Raw genomic sequence first — 20,861 nt, forward strand, 5'->3', positions numbered from 1 at the left:
ACTGTTCGCTCGCGAGAACTGTACCGCCCTCACCCCATCTGATAAGCTTGATCATACGGACCTCCTACATGTGTTTTTAAGGTGGACTTAAGTTCAAACCTCATAAATTCTTCCTGTTTTGGCTCTTTTCGTTCATTTGGTATAAACCATAGATGACGTTGTGCATTTCCAGCTATTCCTATTAGCCGCCATTACGTTCTATATTTGCCAATTATACTCCACTGTGCAACAATCAAACTGGTTAAATCTATGAACAGGTGCCCGATAACACATTCAAGAGATTTTATTTATTTATTTATTTATTTATTTATTTGGTGTTTCACTTATACGACGGCTGCCTGCTATATAGTGTTTGGAAACTGGGCGGAAACCTTGAGACTTTCTCACGTGCGGCCGGAGAGTAACCATCATGAGCTGGACTTGAACCCACAGCGACTGTCTTGGTTAGACGACACTGAGTCATTGCGCTTCGTTAGCAAGCTAACCACCAGGCCTCGAAAACCAAGTATGCATATATTAACACATTTATTAAGTTTTATTGTACTACCTTAAGCATAAATGAAACTAAAAAAATGCATTGTATTCGTTGGAACGGTTTGTATTATTGTATTAATAATGTCCGTGAGGTCTTTTGAACTATTCATTCCCTTCGTGTAGTGAACTTGAATCGTCCCGGACACGGCCTGTATATCATTGTATTTTCATTTATGGGTATTTGTAAGCCTGGTACGCATTTTACTTGTTTGTTGTTATTCAGTGGTAAAGTCCGGTTCTCTCGCGACTGACGTCAAACTTGTCACTCGTACATTGACACCTTTTTTATACGGTATATTGCCACTAGGAAACGGTGTTTGATTGGATAGACGATTATGTTAATTTGAGTGTAAATATTTAGATACCGTGAGCTATTCAGCCAGACAACCGACAATAGACGCCCATCTACTCTTTCTGATTGCTCTGTGCTACCATTTAAATAAGGATCCGTCGATATAAACAAGGCTGAGTGTTGCGATTTTATATGGACATCGCGTTGAACATCGCAGTATACAGCCTACCTTACATACATCTGTAACCGACTCGGGATCAGCATGAGAGTGGTCATTTTTGTACTCGTGGCTGTTTGCATTGTAAGTTACTTCATTGTTTTCACGCCATATGTTACATGTACTTCGTTGAGTTTTAATATAAGCTATATGGTTTGCTTTCCATTTATCACTTCACTTATTGTAAGTTACAGTCATCACAGGTGACAAGTTCCATTCACCTTGTTATGGTAGCTACAGTCTGATTGTAAGTTACTGTGTTGTTTACTTATTGTAAGTTTTATTTATTTATTTATTTTTTTTTTGAAATGACAAATTTGTTTTCCTAAGTGGAAAGTTATGATGTGCGTTTAATATTTGTTTTGGTCTTAAGTATTTTATTCACTTATTTCTCTACACATAAGTAAAATCACACATAAAGTAAGAGAATAGAAAAACGATTAAACTTAAGCCTTAACAAACAACACGTAAGCCGTGAAGGATATAACCCAGTCCCTGAGGTTAAAGGGGATTCCCTAGATGGTATACATCTTACCTGGACTTGTATTTGTACCAAGACTACATTGATTTTCTGTGAAGCCGACTTTACAACAAGACAGATAGTTTTAAGTTTCACAGGGCAAATAATCCTCACCTGGATATTAATAAGCCCTACTGTCCTCCTTAACCCGGAATGTGTGGCTTTCTATCCATCGCATTGAATAAGACCGCCAGGTGGGATATATAAACAGTTGCAATCAAAGAGCAACTGCATGGCGTATGCATTTAAGTCAGCGACAACTTGTATACTACCATGCTTCACGAATTGGATGCTGGTTTCATCCATTCGCCTATAGATCGTGTTTTCCACACTTTCTTAGCTCTTTAATGTTGTGTGTTGATGGTCGATTTGGAAATTGGTAAGTTTGCAAATGTGTTGACAATACAGGTAATTTTACAAGCGGTCGAGTTTTTCAGGGAATACGTGTGGCCATATGCAAACTATAACCACTCCCGTAACTGCTCTGGAATACACTCTATTTTAAAAGTCTTTTAGGGTCTCCGTGGCTCAGTCGGTTAGCGCGCTAGCGCAGCGTAATGACCCAGGAGTCTCTCACCAATGCGGTCGCTGTGAGTTCAAGTCCAGCTCATGCTGGCTTCCTCTCCGGCCGTAAGTGGGAAGGTCTTCCAACAACCTGCGGATGGTCGTGGGTTTCCCCTGGGCTGTGCCCGGTTTCTACCCACCATAATGCTGGCCGCCGTCGTATAAGTGAAATATTCTTGAGTACGACGTAAAACACCAATCAAATAAATGAATAAATATATAAATAAATAAAAGTCTTTTATATTGCGGTTATTGACCCGGAACGTCCATTTTGGATGACAGCTGCTATACGAATGGACATCTGTCTCGAGGCTTGGGTTTCTCAGATTTTTACATCTTTGTATTCCGACGGCAATTTCGAACATGCTGTTGTTATCGAGTAAGGGAGTATAACATGTATTGTCAGACTTTATATCTGAGCAAGTGTCAAGGGAATGAATGGTGACTTAATAGACAACAAATCCCGAGCATGGACATGCAAGAGCGCTGTGGACTGCTAACTTAATAGACTGGAGTGGGGACACGACAGAGCGCTGTGGACTGCTAACTTAATAGACTGAAGTGAGGACACGACAGAGCGCTGTGGACTGCTAACTTAATAGACTGGAGTGAGGACACGACAGAGCGCTGTGGACTGCTAACTTAATAGACTGAAGTGAGGACACGACAGAGCGCTGTGGACTGCTAACTTAATAGACTGGAGTGAGGACACGACAGAGCGCTGTGGACTGCTAACTTAATAAACTGGAGTGGGGACACGAAAGAGCAATGTTGACTGCTAACTTAATAGACTCAAGTGAGGACACGACAGAGCGCTGTGGACTGCTAACTTAATAGACTGGAGTGGGGACACGACAGAGCGCTGTGGACTGCTAACTTAATAGACTGGAGTGGGGACACGAAAGAGCGCTGTGGACTGCTAACTTAATAAACTGGAGTGGGGACACGAAAGAGCAATGTTGACTGCTAACTTAATAGACTCAAGTGAGGACACGACAGAGCGCTGTGGACTGCTAACTTAATAGACTCAAGTGAGGACACGACAGAGCGCTGTGGACTGCTAACTTAATAGACTGGAGTGGGGACACGACAGAGCGCTGTGGACTGCTAACTTAATAGACTGGAGTGGGGACACGACAGAGCGCTGTGGACTGCTAACTTGATAAACTGGAGTGGGGACACGAAAGAGCAATGTGGACTGCTAACTTAATAGACTGGAGTGGGGACACGACAGAGCGCTGTGGACTGCTAACTTAATAGACTCAAGTGAGGACACGACAGAGCGCTGTGGACTGCTAACTTAATAGACTGGAGTGGGGACACGAAAGAGCGCTGTGGACTGCTAACTTAATAGACTCAAGTGAGGACACGAAAGAGCGCTGCGGACTGCTAACTTAATATACTGAAGTGAAGGCATGACCGAAAGAGCGCTGTGGACTGCTAACTTAATAGACTGAAGTGAAGGAATGATAGAAAAAGCGCTGTGGACTGCTAACTTAATAGACTGGAGTGGGGACACGACAGAGCGCTGTGGACTGCTAACTTAATAGACTGGAGTGGGGACACGACAGAGCGCAGTGGACTGCTAACTTAATAGACTCAAGTGAGGACACGACAGAGCGCTGTGGACTGCTAACTTAATAGACTCAAGTGAGGACACGACAGAGCGCTGTGGACTGCTAACTTAATAGACTGGAGTGGGGACACGACAGAGCGCTGTGGACTGCTAACTTAATAGACTGGAGTGGGGACACGACAGAGCGCTGTGGACTGCTAACTTAATAGACTGAAGTGAGGACACGACAGAGCGCTGTGGACTGCTAACTTAATAGACTGGAGTGAGGACACGACAGAGCGCTGTGGACTGCTAACTTAATAGACTGGAGTGGGGACACGACAGAGCGCTGTGGACTGCTAACTTAATAGACTGGAGTGGGGACACGACAGAGCGCTGTGGACTGCTAACTTAATAGACTGGAGTGAGGACACGACAGAGCGCTGTGGACTGCTAACTTAATAAACTGGAGTGGGGACACGAAAGAGCAATGTTGACTGCTAACTTAATAGACTCAAGTGAGGACACGACAGAGCGCTGTGGACTGCTAACTTAATAGACTGGAGTGAGGACACGACAGAGCGCTGTGGACTGCTAACTTAATAGACTGGAGTGAGGACACGACAGAGCGCTGTGGACTGCTAACTTAATAGACTCAAGTGAGGACACGACAGAGCGCTGTGGACTGCTAACTTAATAGACTCAAGTGAGGACACGACAGAGCGCTGTGGACTGCTAACTTAATAGACTGGAGTGGGGACACGACAGAGCGCTGTGGACTGCTAACTTGATAAACTGGAGTGGGGACACGAAAGAGCAATGTGGACTGCTAACTTAATAGACTGGAGTGGGGACACGACAGAGCGCTGTGGACTGCTAACTTAATAGACTCAAGTGAGGACACGACAGAGCGCTGTGGACTGCTAACTTAATAGACTGGAGTGGGGACACGAAAGAGCGCTGTGGACTGCTAACTTAATAGACTCAAGTGAGGACACGAAAGAGCGCTGCGGACTGCTAACTTAATATACTGAAGTGAAGGCATGACCGAAAGAGCGCTGTGGACTGCTAACTTAATAGACTGAAGTGAAGGAATGATAGAAAAAGCGCTGTGGACTGCTAACTTAATAGACTGGAGTGGGGACACGACAGAGCGCTGTGGACTGCTAACTTAATAGACTGGAGTGGGGACACGACAGAGCGCAGTGGACTGCTAACTTAATAGACTCAAGTGAGGACACGACAGAGCGCTGTGGACTGCTAACTTAATAGACTCAAGTGAGGACACGACAGAGCGCTGTGGACTGCTAACTTAATAGACTGGAGTGGGGACACGACAGAGCGCTGTGGACTGCTAACTTAATAGACTGGAGTGGGGACACGACAGAGCGCTGTGGACTGCTAACTTAATAGACTGAAGTGAGGACACGACAGAGCGCTGTGGACTGCTAACTTAATAGACTGGAGTGAGGACACGACAGAGCGCTGTGGACTGCTAACTTAATAGACTGGAGTGGGGACACGACAGAGCGCTGTGGACTGCTAACTTAATAGACTGGAGTGGGGACACGACAGAGCGCTGTGGACTGCTAACTTAATAGACTGGAGTGAGGACACGACAGAGCGCTGTGGACTGCTAACTTAATAAACTGGAGTGGGGACACGAAAGAGCAATGTTGACTGCTAACTTAATAGACTCAAGTGAGGACACGACAGAGCGCTGTGGACTGCTAACTTAATAGACTGGAGTGAGGACACGACAGAGCGCTGTGGACTGCTAAGTTAATAGACTGGAGTGAGGACACGACAGAGCGCTGTGGACTGCTAACTTAATAGACTGGAGTGGGGACACGACAGAGCGCTGTGGACTGCTAACTTAATAGACTGGAGTGAGGACACGACAGAGCGCTGTGGACTGCTAACTTAATAGACTGGAGTGGGGACACGACAGAGCGCTGTGGACTGCTAACTTAATAGACTGGAGTGGGGACACGACAGAGCGCTGTGGACTGCTAACTTGATAAACTGGAGTGGGGACACGAAAGAGCAATGTGGACTGCTAACTTAATAGACTCAAGTGAGGACACGACAAAGCGCTGTGGACTGCTAACTTAATAGACTGGAGTGGGGACACGACAGAGCGCTGTGGACTGCTAACTTAATAGACTCAAGTGAGGACACGACAGAGCGCTGTGGACTGCTAACTTAATAGACTGGAGTGAGGACACGAAAGAGCGCTGTGGACTGCTAACTTAATAGACTGGAGTGAGGACACGACAGAGCGCTGTGGACTGCTAACTTAATAGACTGGAGTGGGGACACGACAGAGCGCTGTGGACTGCTAACTTAATAGACTGGAGTGGGGACACGACAGAGCGCTGTGGACTGCTAACTTGATAAACTGGAGTGGGGACACGAAAGAGCAATGTGGACTGCTAACTTAATAGACTCAAGTGAGGACACGACAGAGCGCTGTGGACTGCTAACTTAATAAACTGGAGTGGGGACACGACAGAGCGCTGTGGACTGCTAACTTAATAGACTCAAGTGAGGACACGACAGAGCGCTGTGGACTGCTAACTTAATAGACTGGAGTGGGGACACGAAAGAGCGCTGTGGACTGCTAACTTAATAGACTGGAGTGGGGACACGAAAGAGCGCTGTGGACTGCTAACTTAATAGACTGAAGTGAGGACACGAAAGAGCGCTGTGGACTGCTAACTTAATAGACTGAAGTGAAGGAATGATAGAAAAAGCGCTGTGGACTGCTAACTTAATAGACTGGAGTGGGGACACGACAGAGCGCTGTGGACTGCTAACTTAATAGACTGGAGTGGGGACACGACAGAGCGCTGTGGACTGCTAACTTAATAGACTGGAGTGGGGACACGACAGAGCGCTGTGGACTGCTAACTTAATAGACTGGAGTGAGGACACGACAGAGCGCTGTGGACTGCTAACTTAATAGACTGGAGTGGGGACACGACAGAGCGCTGTGGACTGCTAACTTAATAGACTGGAGTGAGGACACGACAGAGCGCTGTGGACTGCTAACTTAATAGACTGGAGTGGGGACACGACAGAGCGCTGTGGACTGCTAACTTAATAGACTGGAGTGGGGACACGACAGAGCGCTGTGGACTGCTAACTTTAATAGACTGAAGTGAAGGCATGATCGAAAGATCGCTGTGGACTGCTAATTTTATAGACTGAAGTGAGGACACGAAAGAGCGCTGTGGACTGCTAACTTAATAGACTGGACTGAAGGCATGATCGAAAGAGCGCTGTGGACCACTAACTGTATGGACTGGAGTGAAGGCATCATCAAAGAGCGCTGTGGACTGCTAACTTAATAGACTCAAGTGAAGGCATGATCGAAAGAGCGCTGTGGACTGCTAATTTTATAGACTGAAGTGAGGACACGAAAGAGCGCTGTGGACTGCTAACTTAATAGACTGGACTGAAGGCATGATCGAAAGAGCGCTGTGGACCACTAACTGTATGGACTGGAGTGAAGGCATCATCAAAGAGCGCTGTGGACTGCTAACTTAATAGACTCAAGTGAAGGCATGATCGAAAGAGCGCTGTGGACTGCTAACTTAATAGACTCAAGTGAGGACACGAAAGAGCGCTGTGAACCACTAACTTTATGGACTGGAGTGAAGGCATGATCAAAAGAGCGCTGTGGACTGCTAACTTAATAGACTGAAGTGAAGGCATGATCGAAAGAGCGCTGTGGACTGCTAACTTTATTGACTGAAGTGAGGACACGAAAGAGCGCTGTGGACTGCTAACTTAATAGACTGAAGTGAAGGCATGATCGAAAGAGCGCTGTGGACCACTAACTTTATGGACTGGAGTGAAGGCATGATCAAAAGAGCGCTGTGGACTGCTAACTTAATAGACTGAAGTGAAGGCATGATCGAAAGAGCGCTGTGGACTGCTAACTTTATTGACTGAAGTGAGGACACGAAAGAGCGCTGTGGACTGCTAACTTAATAGACTCAAGTGAAGGCATGATCGAAAGAGCTCTGTGGACCACTAACTTTATGGACTGGAGTGAAGGCATGATCAAAAGAGCGCTGTGGACTGCTAACTTAATAGACTGAAGTGAAGGCATGATCGAAAGAGCGCATATTTAAAGTTAAAATGAACATATCTCGTGAATCTAAATATGTTGTACACGCACTATATATGAAAGGGGTTTAGCAAACAATACCGCGTCAGACAACAGATTCGAAATCCCGTCGATACACGTACACAAAGAACAGTTTTCATGAGAAAAGCGTTTTCTGCTTGTTAGACATCATTTTAGACATTGTTATCCCTCTTAAAGAATGCCTTTCAAGAGTTTTTTTCCATTTCACAAGTTTAGGTAGGTAAGCAGTCTTTGTTAGAAGTTAAAAAATCTTTTATCATTAAGTGTTCGCCTAGTGTAAATGACAGCCATCGACTACCACGCCTTTAGACCATTCTGTCCACACTTGTGTATTACATTGTTATATATATTTTTATGATTAATATACGTAATGAAGAATATTATTGTTTAACTTTAGACTAAGGGACACATAATTGATTCTGAGTGGCTGGTGTGAGAGATAAGTAAGTTTGGGCTATGTCCAGTCTAAGCTGAATTTTAGGTATGGCAGATTTATTCAAGACTGTAGGGTTTAACCCAAGAAACCGTATCTCCGCTGTCAGCCAATCAGCAACAATTATGTCTCCATTTAAAGATTAGTACACATGTATTACCCTTTTTGATGTCCCTCTGTCTATATACCTGTTCCAAACGCTCTTACCTGTTCTGGAGTGTGATTTTTTGTCTAAGTGACCATGCATTCCCGGGTAACATGTCCATATAATGTAAATAAACACCAACACGCGCGTTTCTAAGCTGTGTGTATACTTGTATTTAAATCAGTAACGCGTCTCTGCTGAGGCTTTTCAAAATGGTACAATTAATAGTCACATTTGTACTTTCTGCTGGTTTAAATTACCATATTCTTTATATCGAAAAACATATTGTTATTCAGAAACGCACACATAGCTTATACATGCACATTACATTCTATTGCACTTGGTAATCCTACTACGTGATAGCCTGCATGCGCGCAGACAGCAGCTTGCACTTGAATTGCACACATGCAGTGAGGGGAACTTTACCTCATTTAATAAGTAACATTTGTAGGGGTGTCATTTATAGTCAGGTAAAGCAACTAGGCTCTATTAGTCACATTGTGACTTAGTGATAGGATACGCAAATGTATGGTGTCAACAATCCTCATATTGGGCGAGGCGTCATATATTTACATATCCTATCACTGAGTCACCATGCATCGAATTTCTCTTAAAAAGACCGATCTGTTCAGTGCAGAAGACCGATGTATAAGTGAATCGCTTCAGCGATGTGACCATTGTCGGACCATAACGAAGGGAGATAACCTTCTCAGCAGACACAATTGACGTCATCTGCACGATTCGAGAATGTCTGTACCCGACGTGACCGTTGTTGTCCAATTAAAAGCGGAGTATTTAGTTTGATGCGGGATAAAGCAATAGGCCTATACAGGACACTGGGGAGAGGACCGTGGTCTAGTGTTTGTATTAGCTTGAGTGAAGCTTCATTAAACGCCGACATGAAGCTACGTCTTTATATCGTCGTTATCAGATCATGAAACGTCGCCAAAATCGATGTTTCATCTAATTGAAATAAAATACGCTACTGCCAACCTTGCTGCAAGAGGACGTGGTTTGACCCAGTGGAAGAACTGGAGTAGATAAATTCCAGCAAACATTACAATAACATAAGTGCGAGCAACACCCATAGATCATGCCTGTACACAAGTTGAGGCCGGAAGACGTGAAGCTGTGACCAGAGGTTGTAGAACTAAATTCTCATTAGGCCATGACGCTGCTTCTTGTTGATGCTTGAGTTTGGTTTCAAAGAGGAGTGACCCAGATTAACCGATCTTGAGCAGGAGTTGTCACCCTTGATCGTCCGACAAGAGAACAATCAGCAAGGGACCAATACTATTTACACTGCATGCGAAGCTCTCTGCGTTCACTTTACATGACTGCCACAACAAGCAAATTTTGCACAAAAATCTTGAACAACGCCGAGGTCACTGGGGTCATGAGACAGGAAGTGATGCTTTTGTTTCGTATAATACTATAGGGGATATAAAATAAGAATTTACCAATGGACGGCTACTTCTTCCGAATTATATCAAGCCAATAGGGAAGCGGGATAAAAATGTGTCAGTCAGGGCAGTCATTTTGCCCGACTCGCCTCACTTGATGTGCAAGTTACAACATAGGGAGTGATCAAGCAAAACGGTGAAAATCGGTAGTATCTACAAAAACTCAAATATTTAAATAAATGCTGTCGTTGGATTGTCAAGACTAAAATTTTTAGTCGTTCTAAAATAATAAAATTTGGCTTTATGCTTTATGGACAAGTGGTCCGACATACTGTAGACTGATGACAAAGAAATGTCTTTCTTTTTATGACAGGAAATATAAATATAACATAAATGGTGATTGGCTATCTCCGTGGTAGCTATTTCGTGGTCAGAGTTAGTGCTACCAGTGAGAAGCTCGTATTTATTTATTTTCGGGTGGTGGTTGAAAGCAACCGCTTTTGTCATTGGCTGATGCAAGAACGAGCTGCCGGAAGGGTATCAAAAGGCAAAAATGGTCGAGATTCATCTCAAACCACGTACGGAGTTTAAGTTTTTTATTTGGAACGATTCAACAATTTTTTTAGCTAGTCCCTTCTAGCATCCGTACATATCCGGTAATAAATAAAGGTCGCATTGTAGCATTTGTCCTAATCGCGAAAATGGACGGGAGTGTGTAAAGGTGCATAAAATGAGTCTTGTGTGTCCTATTTGTATCCATTCTTAGGTATATATGTGAACGTGCCCGGGCATATGCAGTTACGTGGGTTATGATAAGAGGGGCGTAAAACTGAAAAGCATAACAAATTGGCACATTCAGAAATAAGGCACAACAAACCCACACATTCAGAAATAAGGCGCAACAAACCGACACATTCAGAAATAAGACACAACAAACCGGCACATTCAGAAATAAGGCAAAAAACCGGCCCATTCCGAAATATGCTGCAACAAAATACATTGGCTGTATTAAAATGACACAAAACTAAAGGAGAATACGCAAATTCGCAGACGTAAGACACATACTCCTTACAGCGTATGCTCAATACAATGTCAATACTATCAAATTTGTACAGAAATTTTGAAGAACATCAAGGTCACTGGGGTCACGCTGATGAGATTGGAAGTGATGTCAGGAACCTCCCCCCCCCCCCCCCCCAAAAAAAAACTCTGTCTTAACGCTTGTTTTTAAATGGACACCAGTGGTGACGATTCTAAGTCCAAGCAAGCCTACGTGCATCACACAGGCCCCAGAGGTCAAGCTTGTCTAGTTGTGGCAGTGCTGCGAAAGGTGCGTAAAGAGGGTTACATATTCTGAAAGGAGTATACGTAAGACAAGGTATTGTCTTGGGAAGGGCTTCTTCAACCTCTGGTTGGTCATTGTTATGTTGAAGTTTTGCTCCGCCGAGGTCGCAGGGCTAAATATCCCTAATAACGGAGTCTGTTTTCTGTGTTTCTCTTGACGACCGCTAGGTGGCCGTGGCAGTGGGGAAAAGATTTTGTAGTTCGCAAAATGATTGCCTGAAAGGAGAATGCTGTCGTAACAACCAGCTCAGAGGGAAGAGGTCAGTGTATGGAGTATGCGAGCCATTGGGTAACGCTGGTTCAAGTAAGTATTAAATTACTCTGACGTCTTAGATATTAATCTGCATTTCAACCAGTCGGCGGCAAGTGTTAACGCCATAAGGAAATAACTATGTACTGACAACAAGACAATGTATATGGAAAGACGGAATTATGTATGGAAACAAGGGATTATATATGGAACAAGGATTTATTTATTTATTTTATTTATGTGATTGTTGTTTTACGCCGAACTCAAGAATATTTCACTTATACGACGGCGGCCAGAACCCGGGGCGGAAACCCACGACCATCCGCAGGTTGCTGACAGACCTTCCCATGTACGGCCGGAGAGGAAGCCAGCATGAGCTGGACTTTAACTCACAGCGACCGCATTGGTGTGAGGCTTCTGGGTAATTACGCTGCGCTAGCGCGCTAATCAACTGAGCCACGGAGGCCCCCGGAACAAGGAATTATGTATGGAACAAGAAATTATGCAAGGGAACAAGGAATTATATATGGAACAAGGAATTGTGTATGGGAACAAGGAATTATGAATGGAAACAAGGAATTATGAAGGGTCAAGTAAATGCTGATATAAAAGGCTGATCGCTGGCAAATAGTCACACCAAATCGGTGAAATATAGTCTTTTGTCAGTTTGCCTCTGTTAGGCTTGTATTCCAACTGTTCATCTAAAAGCTTAAACAGTATCACCTTCCATGTCCCTAGCATCATTGATCTTGATCAGAGCGGTCTATGTTCCAGATTGTTACCTGAGCCTCTTCCAGGTCTCTGAGGGTGTCTATTCCAGCTGTCCATGTGTTCGGGGTTTGGAGTGTAAGGGCTCAGGATTAGTTGAAGTCCCTTACGGGGAAATGGGTAAGTGGATGACACTGACACAATTACGCCACTAGTACATAAAGCTACACGTGCTAGAATGTTCTTATTTTGTATATGTAGGGATTCTGTGCCCGAGTGGTCTATGTGCTATCGCAGCACAATGACCCAAGGAGCCTCTCACCAATGAGGGCGCTTGTGAGTTCAAGTCAAGCTGACGCTGGCGTTATTTTCGGTCGTAGGGCCTACGTCGGAAGGTCAGTCTGCAACCTGCGGATGGTCGTCGGTTTTCCCCGTACCCTTCCCAGTTTCCTCCCACCATTAGGCTGACCTCTGCGGTATCAGTGATACAATCTTGACAAAGGCGTAACAAACCATTCGTAGAAATAAATGGATAAATAAATAACTAAATAATAACTAAATATGTATGACCCTTAAGGCATCATAGTGTTGGCGCCTATTGTCAGCCTGGTTAAACGCTTCCTGCTTTGTTTTTTTTTACTGGAGAACGTTTTTTATGCCAGGAACATTGCTGACGGGCGGTTCATGTCAGGATACACAGAATACACGATGTTGTCAAATATAGTCACTGCAGTTTAGGTTTGAATGTGCCAGCAAAGCTTAAGCTTTATGTAGACTGAAATCGACCTTAAGAATAGTTTTTTTAACAATGAAAATTTTGTTTTTGTTTTCCCTTAGAATACGCCATTGCAACTTTGCAGTCAGGGTTCCCTGTAAAGATGCATATAGCATGGGCCTATCTGGAAGGTCAATATGGCGTTATAATGGATTAACCTATTTATCCTTACCGCCTTGTGACACCATTGCATAAATACATGTACATCGACCACGAGATTGATCTTCATATGCCGTTTGTCACCAAAGTGGAGATGAAACCAGAATAGGCTAACCCTGAGCTATAAACAAAACAACAACAACCACAAAATAAACAAACAAACAAACATTGATGCATCCAAGGCGGAGATTAGTACAACTCTTACTTAAACTGTGCTTAGTGAATCTCACCTTTTGCTCTGAGATTATCTGCATATATTTTGATGCATGCACAACTCATACAGATTAACAAGACAGGCACTTCCTCTGGTTATGACGAATGTTTCTAACATGACTGTTTACAGACGTTGTACTGACATTAAATCTGAATATTTATTCACAGAGATAATGTGTTTAAAATATTTTACCCCACGTGGAACATTACGTGCACCTCTTTCATTTGCTCGCCACGGTTGACTGAGCACCGAAGAGTCACATGACATTTTGAGTCATACTTGCTGACGGGCCAAACCTGTCATGTGATTTTCCTTGCATAACGGATTTCCTTTATCACAGATGACGTTTAGTTTATCAACAATGACCCCGCGCTTGGATTTTTCAGACAAAAATTCCTACAAATGTTACTTTCAATTGAGTTATTTGAAAAAGCTTGAATGCATGCTCGACATTTTAACAAAAATCAACCAAGAATTACATACAGCCATGTACACTGGATAGAATTGCCATTTTAACCGTTGCAAGATGCAGCTAGGTCCTCCATGGCCCAGTGAATAGAGTGCTAGCTGAGCACAGTGACACAGTGCCTCTCTTGATGAATTTAGAGTCCAGCTTATACTGGCTTCCTCTCTGGTCATAAATGGGGAAAGTCTGCCAGTAACTTGCGAATGGTGGTGGGGTGCCTCCGGGCACATTCCGGTTTCTCCCCACCAGAATTCTGGCCACCATCGTATAAGTTAAATATTCTTGAGTACGGCGTGAAATAAATGAAATAAATAAATGCAGTATGCTGAATGAAGGAATGAATAATTATGGATCCCACTCCAGTCATGTGAAATGTTTTTCTTGCACCCAAAAAATACGCTGAAGCTTTTTTCACACCTCTTTTCATTGTAAAGCCTTAAGATTGACCTTGTGCACAACCCTTGTAATACGCAAGAGATGTAGACCTATGACGTCAACTTTTATGTTGCTAAGGAACCTGTGTGAGGCCATCCTGTAAGTCGGCAGCCGATTGCGGACCGGATGAATGCTGTGTTAACCCCAACCGTCCAAGAGGGAAGAAGAAAAGGTCTACCGGTTATGTTTGCCAGAGTATGAAAAACATAGGAGACGGTAAGGATTACAAAGGATCAGGACAGATTTTAACGTGGTGAACAATGCCCACCACCGGATATTTTAAACAGCGCCTGCATGACCTAGTAGTTAAGGCATCCGTATAATCGGTTCAAGTTTAAAGACGGAAATTGGTAATCTGTCTACTTTTAGGTGTTGGTGTACTGTCGCTATAGATGGAGTGTCATGTTTAGTGTCATCGATTCGGTATTCCAGTGAGGCAGCACTGGTTTATGGCTAAACTCAGATTCAGAAACAGCAGGCTGAGAACCCAATGATAGGCTAGATTATCGCCCCTAAAGGATAGACAAGAAAACATGCATGTTTCGGCATAGATATACTTATGTTCCTAAATTGCGCAATCGGAGAATTCTGCGCAAATTAATATTTTCGTGTAGGATTTAAACATTACAAACAGTGTAAATTTTTACAGCTTATATAATATGATCGAAGTAAACCATTTGTACAGAGATGGCTGAAGATATAGGCTAAATCATTTTTACAATATCTAAGACTAAAAGAAAAGAAAATTTTAGAAGCTTTGCAAACCTAGACAGTTAAGCTATATCTGTAAAGATCTTTGTGCACAATAAAGACAACGCGACTCAAACAATAAACCATTTGCTTTTAACGTGTCCAAAACAAAATCCAAGTGTAACCTCAACCAAATAGACACCATTTTACACAGATCATAGGGAGAATAGTATATGAATCAACGGCTGAGGATGCTCTACCCACGACAGACCATTCGAATCTGTCGTAACCTGTGGATGGTTGTGGGTTCCCCCAGGCTTTGCACGGTTTCCTTGCGCCATAATTCTGGCCGCCTTACAGCCAGATAAGTAAATAAATAATCAAACCCGATCTGCAAGACTTTACAGTTTACAGACACTGGTACGTAATTCTGGGGACCTCTGCGCGAGAAGAGTAGACTGAGGGAAATCCGGCTGTCCCGTGTATTTTTGCCAAATGCTGTCTACATGTACTCACGCAGAGAACAACGTCGCAACAGGTGAATTAAACTAATAAAGCTGTGTAAAAGAAATAAGGGAATAAAATAATCTATTATTCAGAATCCTAGCTGTAATCAATAAATCGATGAAGTCTTGACTGATTTCTTCGCTTGCAGGTTGTTTGGTAAGTTACGGATCCGGAGTTCCGTCATCGGTTGGGTTCATGTGTCCCTGCAAAGCCGGTCTTACCTGTACTCCGAGTGGCTACTCAGACATGCCCCTGGGACCCATGGGTAAGTGGCCTTAGACCTGACTCCAGCCGTAAGCTTGCGTGTTGGCTGACTACTCAGACATGCCCCTTGTGTCGTTGGGTAAGTGACGTTAGGCTTGACTCCAACAGTAAGCCGGTGTGTTAGCTGACTATTCAGACATGCCCGTGGGGTTGATGGATAAGGGGCGTTAGAGTTGACTCCAGCGGGTAACTGATGTGTTAGCTGACTACACAGACATGCCTCTTGGGTCGATGGGTAAGTGACGTTAGACTTGACTCCAACAGTAAGCCGGTGTGTTAGCTGACTATTCAGACATGCCCTTGGGGTTGATGGATAAGGGGCGTTAGAGTTGACTCCAGCGGGTAACTGATGTGTTAGCAGACTACACAGACATGCCCCTTGGGTCGATGGATAAGTGGCATTCGACTTAACTTCAACGGAAAGTTGGTGTGTTAGCTGACTATTCGGACATGCCCGTGGGGCCGATGGGTAAGTGGCAGACCGGACTCCTACAGTAAGTTTGCGTGTTAGCTGACTACACAGACATGCCTCTTGGGTAGATGGGTAAGTGGGCTTAGAATTGACTCTAGCGGTAAGCTCGTGGGTTAGTTGACTACTCTGACATGTCTATGGGGTCTATGGGAAAGCGGTCTTAGACTTGATTCCAGCAGTAAGCTTGTGGGTTAGCTGACTACTCTGACATACCACTGGGGGCGATGGGTAAGTGGCCTTAGACCTAACTCCTACAGTAAGCTTGTGGGTTAGCTAACTACTCTGACATACCACTGGGGCCGATGGGTAAGTGACTTTAGGCTTAACTCCAGCAGTTAGCTTGTGGGTTAGCTGACTACTCTGACATACCCCTGGGGCCGATGGGTAAGTGGCCTTAGACTTAACTCCTACAGTAAGCTTGTGGGTTAGCTGACTACTCTGACATACCCCTGGGGCCGATGGGTAAGTGGCCTTAGACCTAACTCCTACAGTAAGCTTGTGGGTTAGCTGACTACTCTGACATACCACTGGGGCCGATGGGTAAGTGACTTTAGGCTTAACTCCAGCAGTTAGCTTGTGGGTTAGCTGACTACTCTGACATACCCCTGGAGCCGATGGGTAAGCGGTCTTGGACTTAACTCCTACAGTAAGCTTGTGGGTTAGCTAACTACTCTGACATACCACTGGGGCCGATGGGTAAGTGACTTTAGGCTTAACTCCAGCAGTTAGCTTGTGGGTTAGCTGACTACTCTGACATACCCCTGGAGCCGATGGGTAAGCGGTCTTGGACTTAACTCCTACAGTAAGCTTGTGGGTTAGCTAACTACTCTGACATACCACTGGGGCCGATGGGTAAGTGACTTTAGGCTTAACTCCAGCAGTTAGCTTGTGGGTTAGCTGACTAATCTGACAAAGCACTGGAGCCGATGGGTAAGTGACCTTAGACCGAACTCCTACAGTTAGCTTGTGGGTTAGCTGACTAATCTGACATACCCCTGGAGCCGATGGGTAAGTGGCCTTAGACTTAACTCCTACAGTTAGCTTGTGGGTTAGCTGACTACTCTGACATACCACTGGAGCCGATGGGTAAGTGGCCTTAGACTTAACTCCTACAGTTAGCTTGTGGGTTAGCTGACTACTCTGACATACCACTGGAGCCGATGGGTAAGTGGCCTTAGATCTAACTCCTACAGTTAGCTTGTGGGTTAGCTGACTACTCTGACATACCACTGGGGCCGATGGGTAAGTGGCCTTAGACCTAACTCCTACAGTAAGCTTGTGGGTTAGCTGACTAATCTGACATACCACTGGAGCCGATGGGTAAGTGGCCTTAGACTTAACTCCTACAGTTAGCTTGTGGGTTAGCTGACTACTCTGACATACCACTGGAACCGATGGGTAAGTGACTTTAGGCTTAACTCCAGCAGTTAGCTTGTGGGTTAGCTGACTACTCTGACATACCACTGGGGCCGATGGGTAAGTGACTTTAGACTGGACCTCAGCGGTAAACTTGTGGATTAGCTGACCACTCTGACATAGCACTGGGGCCGATGGGTAAGCGGTCTTGGACTTAACTCCTACAGTTAGCTTGTGGGTTAGCTGACTACTCTGACATACCACTGGGGCCGATGGGTAAGTGACTTTAGACTTAACTCCTACAGTTAGCTTGTGGGTTAGCTGACCACTCTGACATAGCACTGGAGCCGATGGGTAAGTGGCCTTAGACTTAACTCCTACAGTTAGCTTGTGGGTTAGCTGACTACTCTGACATACCCCTGGGGCCGATGGGTAAGTGGCCTTAGACTTAACTCCTACAGTTAGCTTGTGGGTTAGCTGACTACTCTGACATACCACTGGGGCCGATGGGTAAGTGACTTTAGACTGGACCTCAGCGGTAAACTTGTGGATTAGCTGACCACTCTGACATAGCACTGGGGCCGATGGGTAAGCGGTCTTGGACTTAACTCCTACAGTTAGCTTGTGGGTTAGCTGACTACTCTGACATACCACTGGGGCCGATGGGTAAGTGACTTTAGACTTAACTCCTACAGTAAGCTTGTGGGTTAGCTGACTACTCTGACATAGCACTGGAGCCGATGGGTAAGTGGCCTTAGACTTAACTCCTACAGTAAGCTTGTGGGTTAGCTGACTACTCTGACATACCACTGGAGCCGATGGGTAAGTGACTTTAGACTGGACCTCAGCGGTAAACTTGTGGATTAGCTGACCACTCTGACATAGCATTGGGGCCGATGGGTAAGTGGCCTTGGACCGAATTCCTACAGTTAGCTTGTGGGTTAGCTGACTAATCTGACATACCACTGGAGCCGATGGGTAAGTGGCCTTAGACTTAACTCCTACAGTAAGCTTGTGGGTTAGCTAACTACTCTGACATACCACTGGAGCCGATGGGTAAGTGACTTTTGCTTAACTCCAGCAGTTAGCTTGTGGGTTAGCTGACCACTCTGACATACCCTTAGGACAGATCTGTAAGTGGCATTGCAGGAAGTCACGAACCGCACTTGAACTCCATTGCGCATGCGCAACTTCAGCCAGTTTTGCGTCGCATAGCTCTGATCGCAAATATGACTTCTTGAAAACGGATGAGGTAATGAGGTGTAAGATATCACTTCATGGAAAGTAAACACCATTAAAATTATTTTTTCTCTCGTATAATCACCTCTGTCACGTGATCTAGATTTCAGCGGACCATCTGGTAGTTATACACCCAACTTATACTGGCTTCCTCTCTGGTCATAAATGGGGAAGGTCTGGCAGTAACTTGCGAATGGTGATGGGCTGCCTCCGGGCACTGTCCGGTTTCTCCCCACCAGAATTCTGGCCACCATCGTATAAGTTAAATATTCTTGAGTACGGCGTGAAATAAAAAAATGCAGTATGCTGAATGAAGGAATGAATAATTATGGCTCTCACCCTAGCCATGTGAAATGTTTTTCTTGCACTCAAAAAATGCGCAAATATGACTTCTTGAAAACGGACGAGGTAATGAGGTTTAAGATATCACTTCATGGAAAGTAAACACCATTAAAATTATTTTCTCTCTCGTATAATCACCTCTATAATCATCTAGATTTCAGCGGACCATCTGGTAGTTGAAGTTTCTTTTTTGTTGAAAAATGTTTTTTGTTGAGGGTTTTAGTAAAAGTGTAGGAGGTTGAGGGTCAAAAAATGTCGTCGATGGTTAAAAGAAAGCATAATGTCGAGAAGTTCGCAAAAACTATCGAGTGATGTAAAAGACAAAAGAAGTTTGAAAAATACTAGTGTTCTCATCAGGGGTATTACATTACAACTCGGCAATATGCCCACCAGACACAATAAGGCGTAGAATTTAAATAAATTTAGCAAGGATGTCCTGAAATACTTTTAGAATCTATTCTAACAATAACCATTTATTGAGGACCATTCTGTCATCGGATGTCATGTTTGTCTCTTCAATGCTTTCCATATGGAATAAATTGTTATATAGAATTACACAAAGAAGACCATATTCAGCAGCTTTTCTAATTTTCTTCTATTCTTCTTTATTATGTATTATGCTATTTCATATAATATTATCTGTATATGTGCTTATATTTATGATATATACACGTGGTTTTTTTTGTTGGCTTTTTATTCAGGAACGTGCACTTCTGGATTGGTGGAAAAGTTATCGCCCCGTTAAATCTTAGAGCTGATGAGCACAAGACTTCGAACGTCTTATTATTCCCTGGAAAAATCTTCTAACAAATTACCATAACTTTATAGTTTCTTTACCAGGTATGAGGCGTAGCTTCAAAAGCCGCTCTGAGTTCTGAATACGATTCGTTTATAAAATACTACAGTGTTACACTCGTTGGCCAAAAGGCTCCATGTTCTTCAGCGCTAGTAGCTCTTCCTTCATAGGATAGGAAGTGTATTTCTTCGGCAATAAAAAAAAATGATTAAATCTAAAACCCGATAGCAATATGGATTAACCCCTATAGTACGGAGCTGCCTACAGAGCCAAACTTAACTGGGCTGACTTCTTGTCAGTTATCATGATCTCGTCAAGGTGATTTTTCACCCAGGCACTGCCCGGTTTCCTCCCACGATAATTCTGGACGCCGTCGTAGAAGTGAAATATTATTGAGTACGGCGTAAAACACCAATCAAATAAATAAATAAATTAAGGTGATTTTGGATTTTAACTTGGCGGACTTGCCTTTTATGTGAAGCGTCGTCCTCGCCAATGTCGTTTGATCCGTGAAGACTAACGTCTTAAGTTCAAAACTTTATTGGGTATTTTGTCTTTTATTTGTGTAATGCGTCGTCCTCGCCGATGTGGTCAGGATCGTGACGACTGAGGTCTTATGTTCGAATCCAGGTCTCGCTGGTTTAACTGTATACTTCTTAACGTCAGGAGGGTTTGTCCGTTACCGCGGTACCGAAGTTTTGCTCGTGGTTTCATCCAGTTTGCTCTACAAGCCTGACAACTGTTGAATAAATAAAATATATATCACGGAAATTCTTTAGCACGGCGTTAAACATATAGTATGATATAAAATAAAGCACCATGTTCCAAAACGACCACGAATTTAATCGGTGGAGTAAACTTACATATTCAAATGCAATTTGTATGATGATACAGAGATCCTAGTGAGGTTTCCATGATGGTAAAGAAATCTTGCCTCATTGCGATTTGCATGGCGATACAGAGTTCTTGTTCCAGTGCGATTACCATGACGATAAAGGACTTTTGCCCCAGTGCGATATGCA

At 43.9% G+C, this 20,861-nt stretch overlaps 1 protein-coding gene across 1 annotated transcript; it reads left to right on the plus strand.

The window, feature by feature from the left end:
• The first annotated feature begins 938 nt into the window (after positions 1 to 938).
• LOC135476546 (uncharacterized) lies at positions 939 to 20,059 on the plus strand. Its single transcript, XM_064756599.1, has 6 exons — positions 939 to 1,127; positions 11,335 to 11,470; positions 12,191 to 12,304; positions 14,252 to 14,389; positions 15,519 to 15,635; positions 19,745 to 20,059. Exons 1-6 carry the CDS (start codon positions 1,089 to 1,091, stop codon positions 19,786 to 19,788), a joined length of 588 nt encoding a protein of 195 aa, XP_064612669.1. The 5' UTR covers positions 939 to 1,088; the 3' UTR covers positions 19,789 to 20,059.
• Positions 20,060 to 20,861: the final 802 nt, after the last annotated feature.

The sequence above is a fragment of the Liolophura sinensis genome, chromosome 10 (genome assembly GCF_032854445.1).
Source record: "Liolophura sinensis isolate JHLJ2023 chromosome 10, CUHK_Ljap_v2, whole genome shotgun sequence".
Taxonomy (NCBI): Eukaryota; Metazoa; Mollusca; class Polyplacophora; order Chitonida; family Chitonidae; genus Liolophura; species Liolophura sinensis.

Bases quoted from the DNA above. Each gene is read 5' to 3' on its own strand.
- LOC135476546 (XM_064756599.1), top strand. From the start codon at position 1,089: ATGAGAGTGGTCATTTTTGTACTCGTGGCTGTTTGCATT. The intron at 1,128-11,334 runs GTAAGTTACTTC...GACGACCGCTAG, and splicing joins TACTCGTGGCTGTTTGCATT to GTGGCCGTGGCAGTGGGGAA. The intron at 14,390-15,518 runs GTAAGGATTACA...CTTCGCTTGCAG, and splicing joins TATGAAAAACATAGGAGACG to GTTGTTTGGTAAGTTACGGA.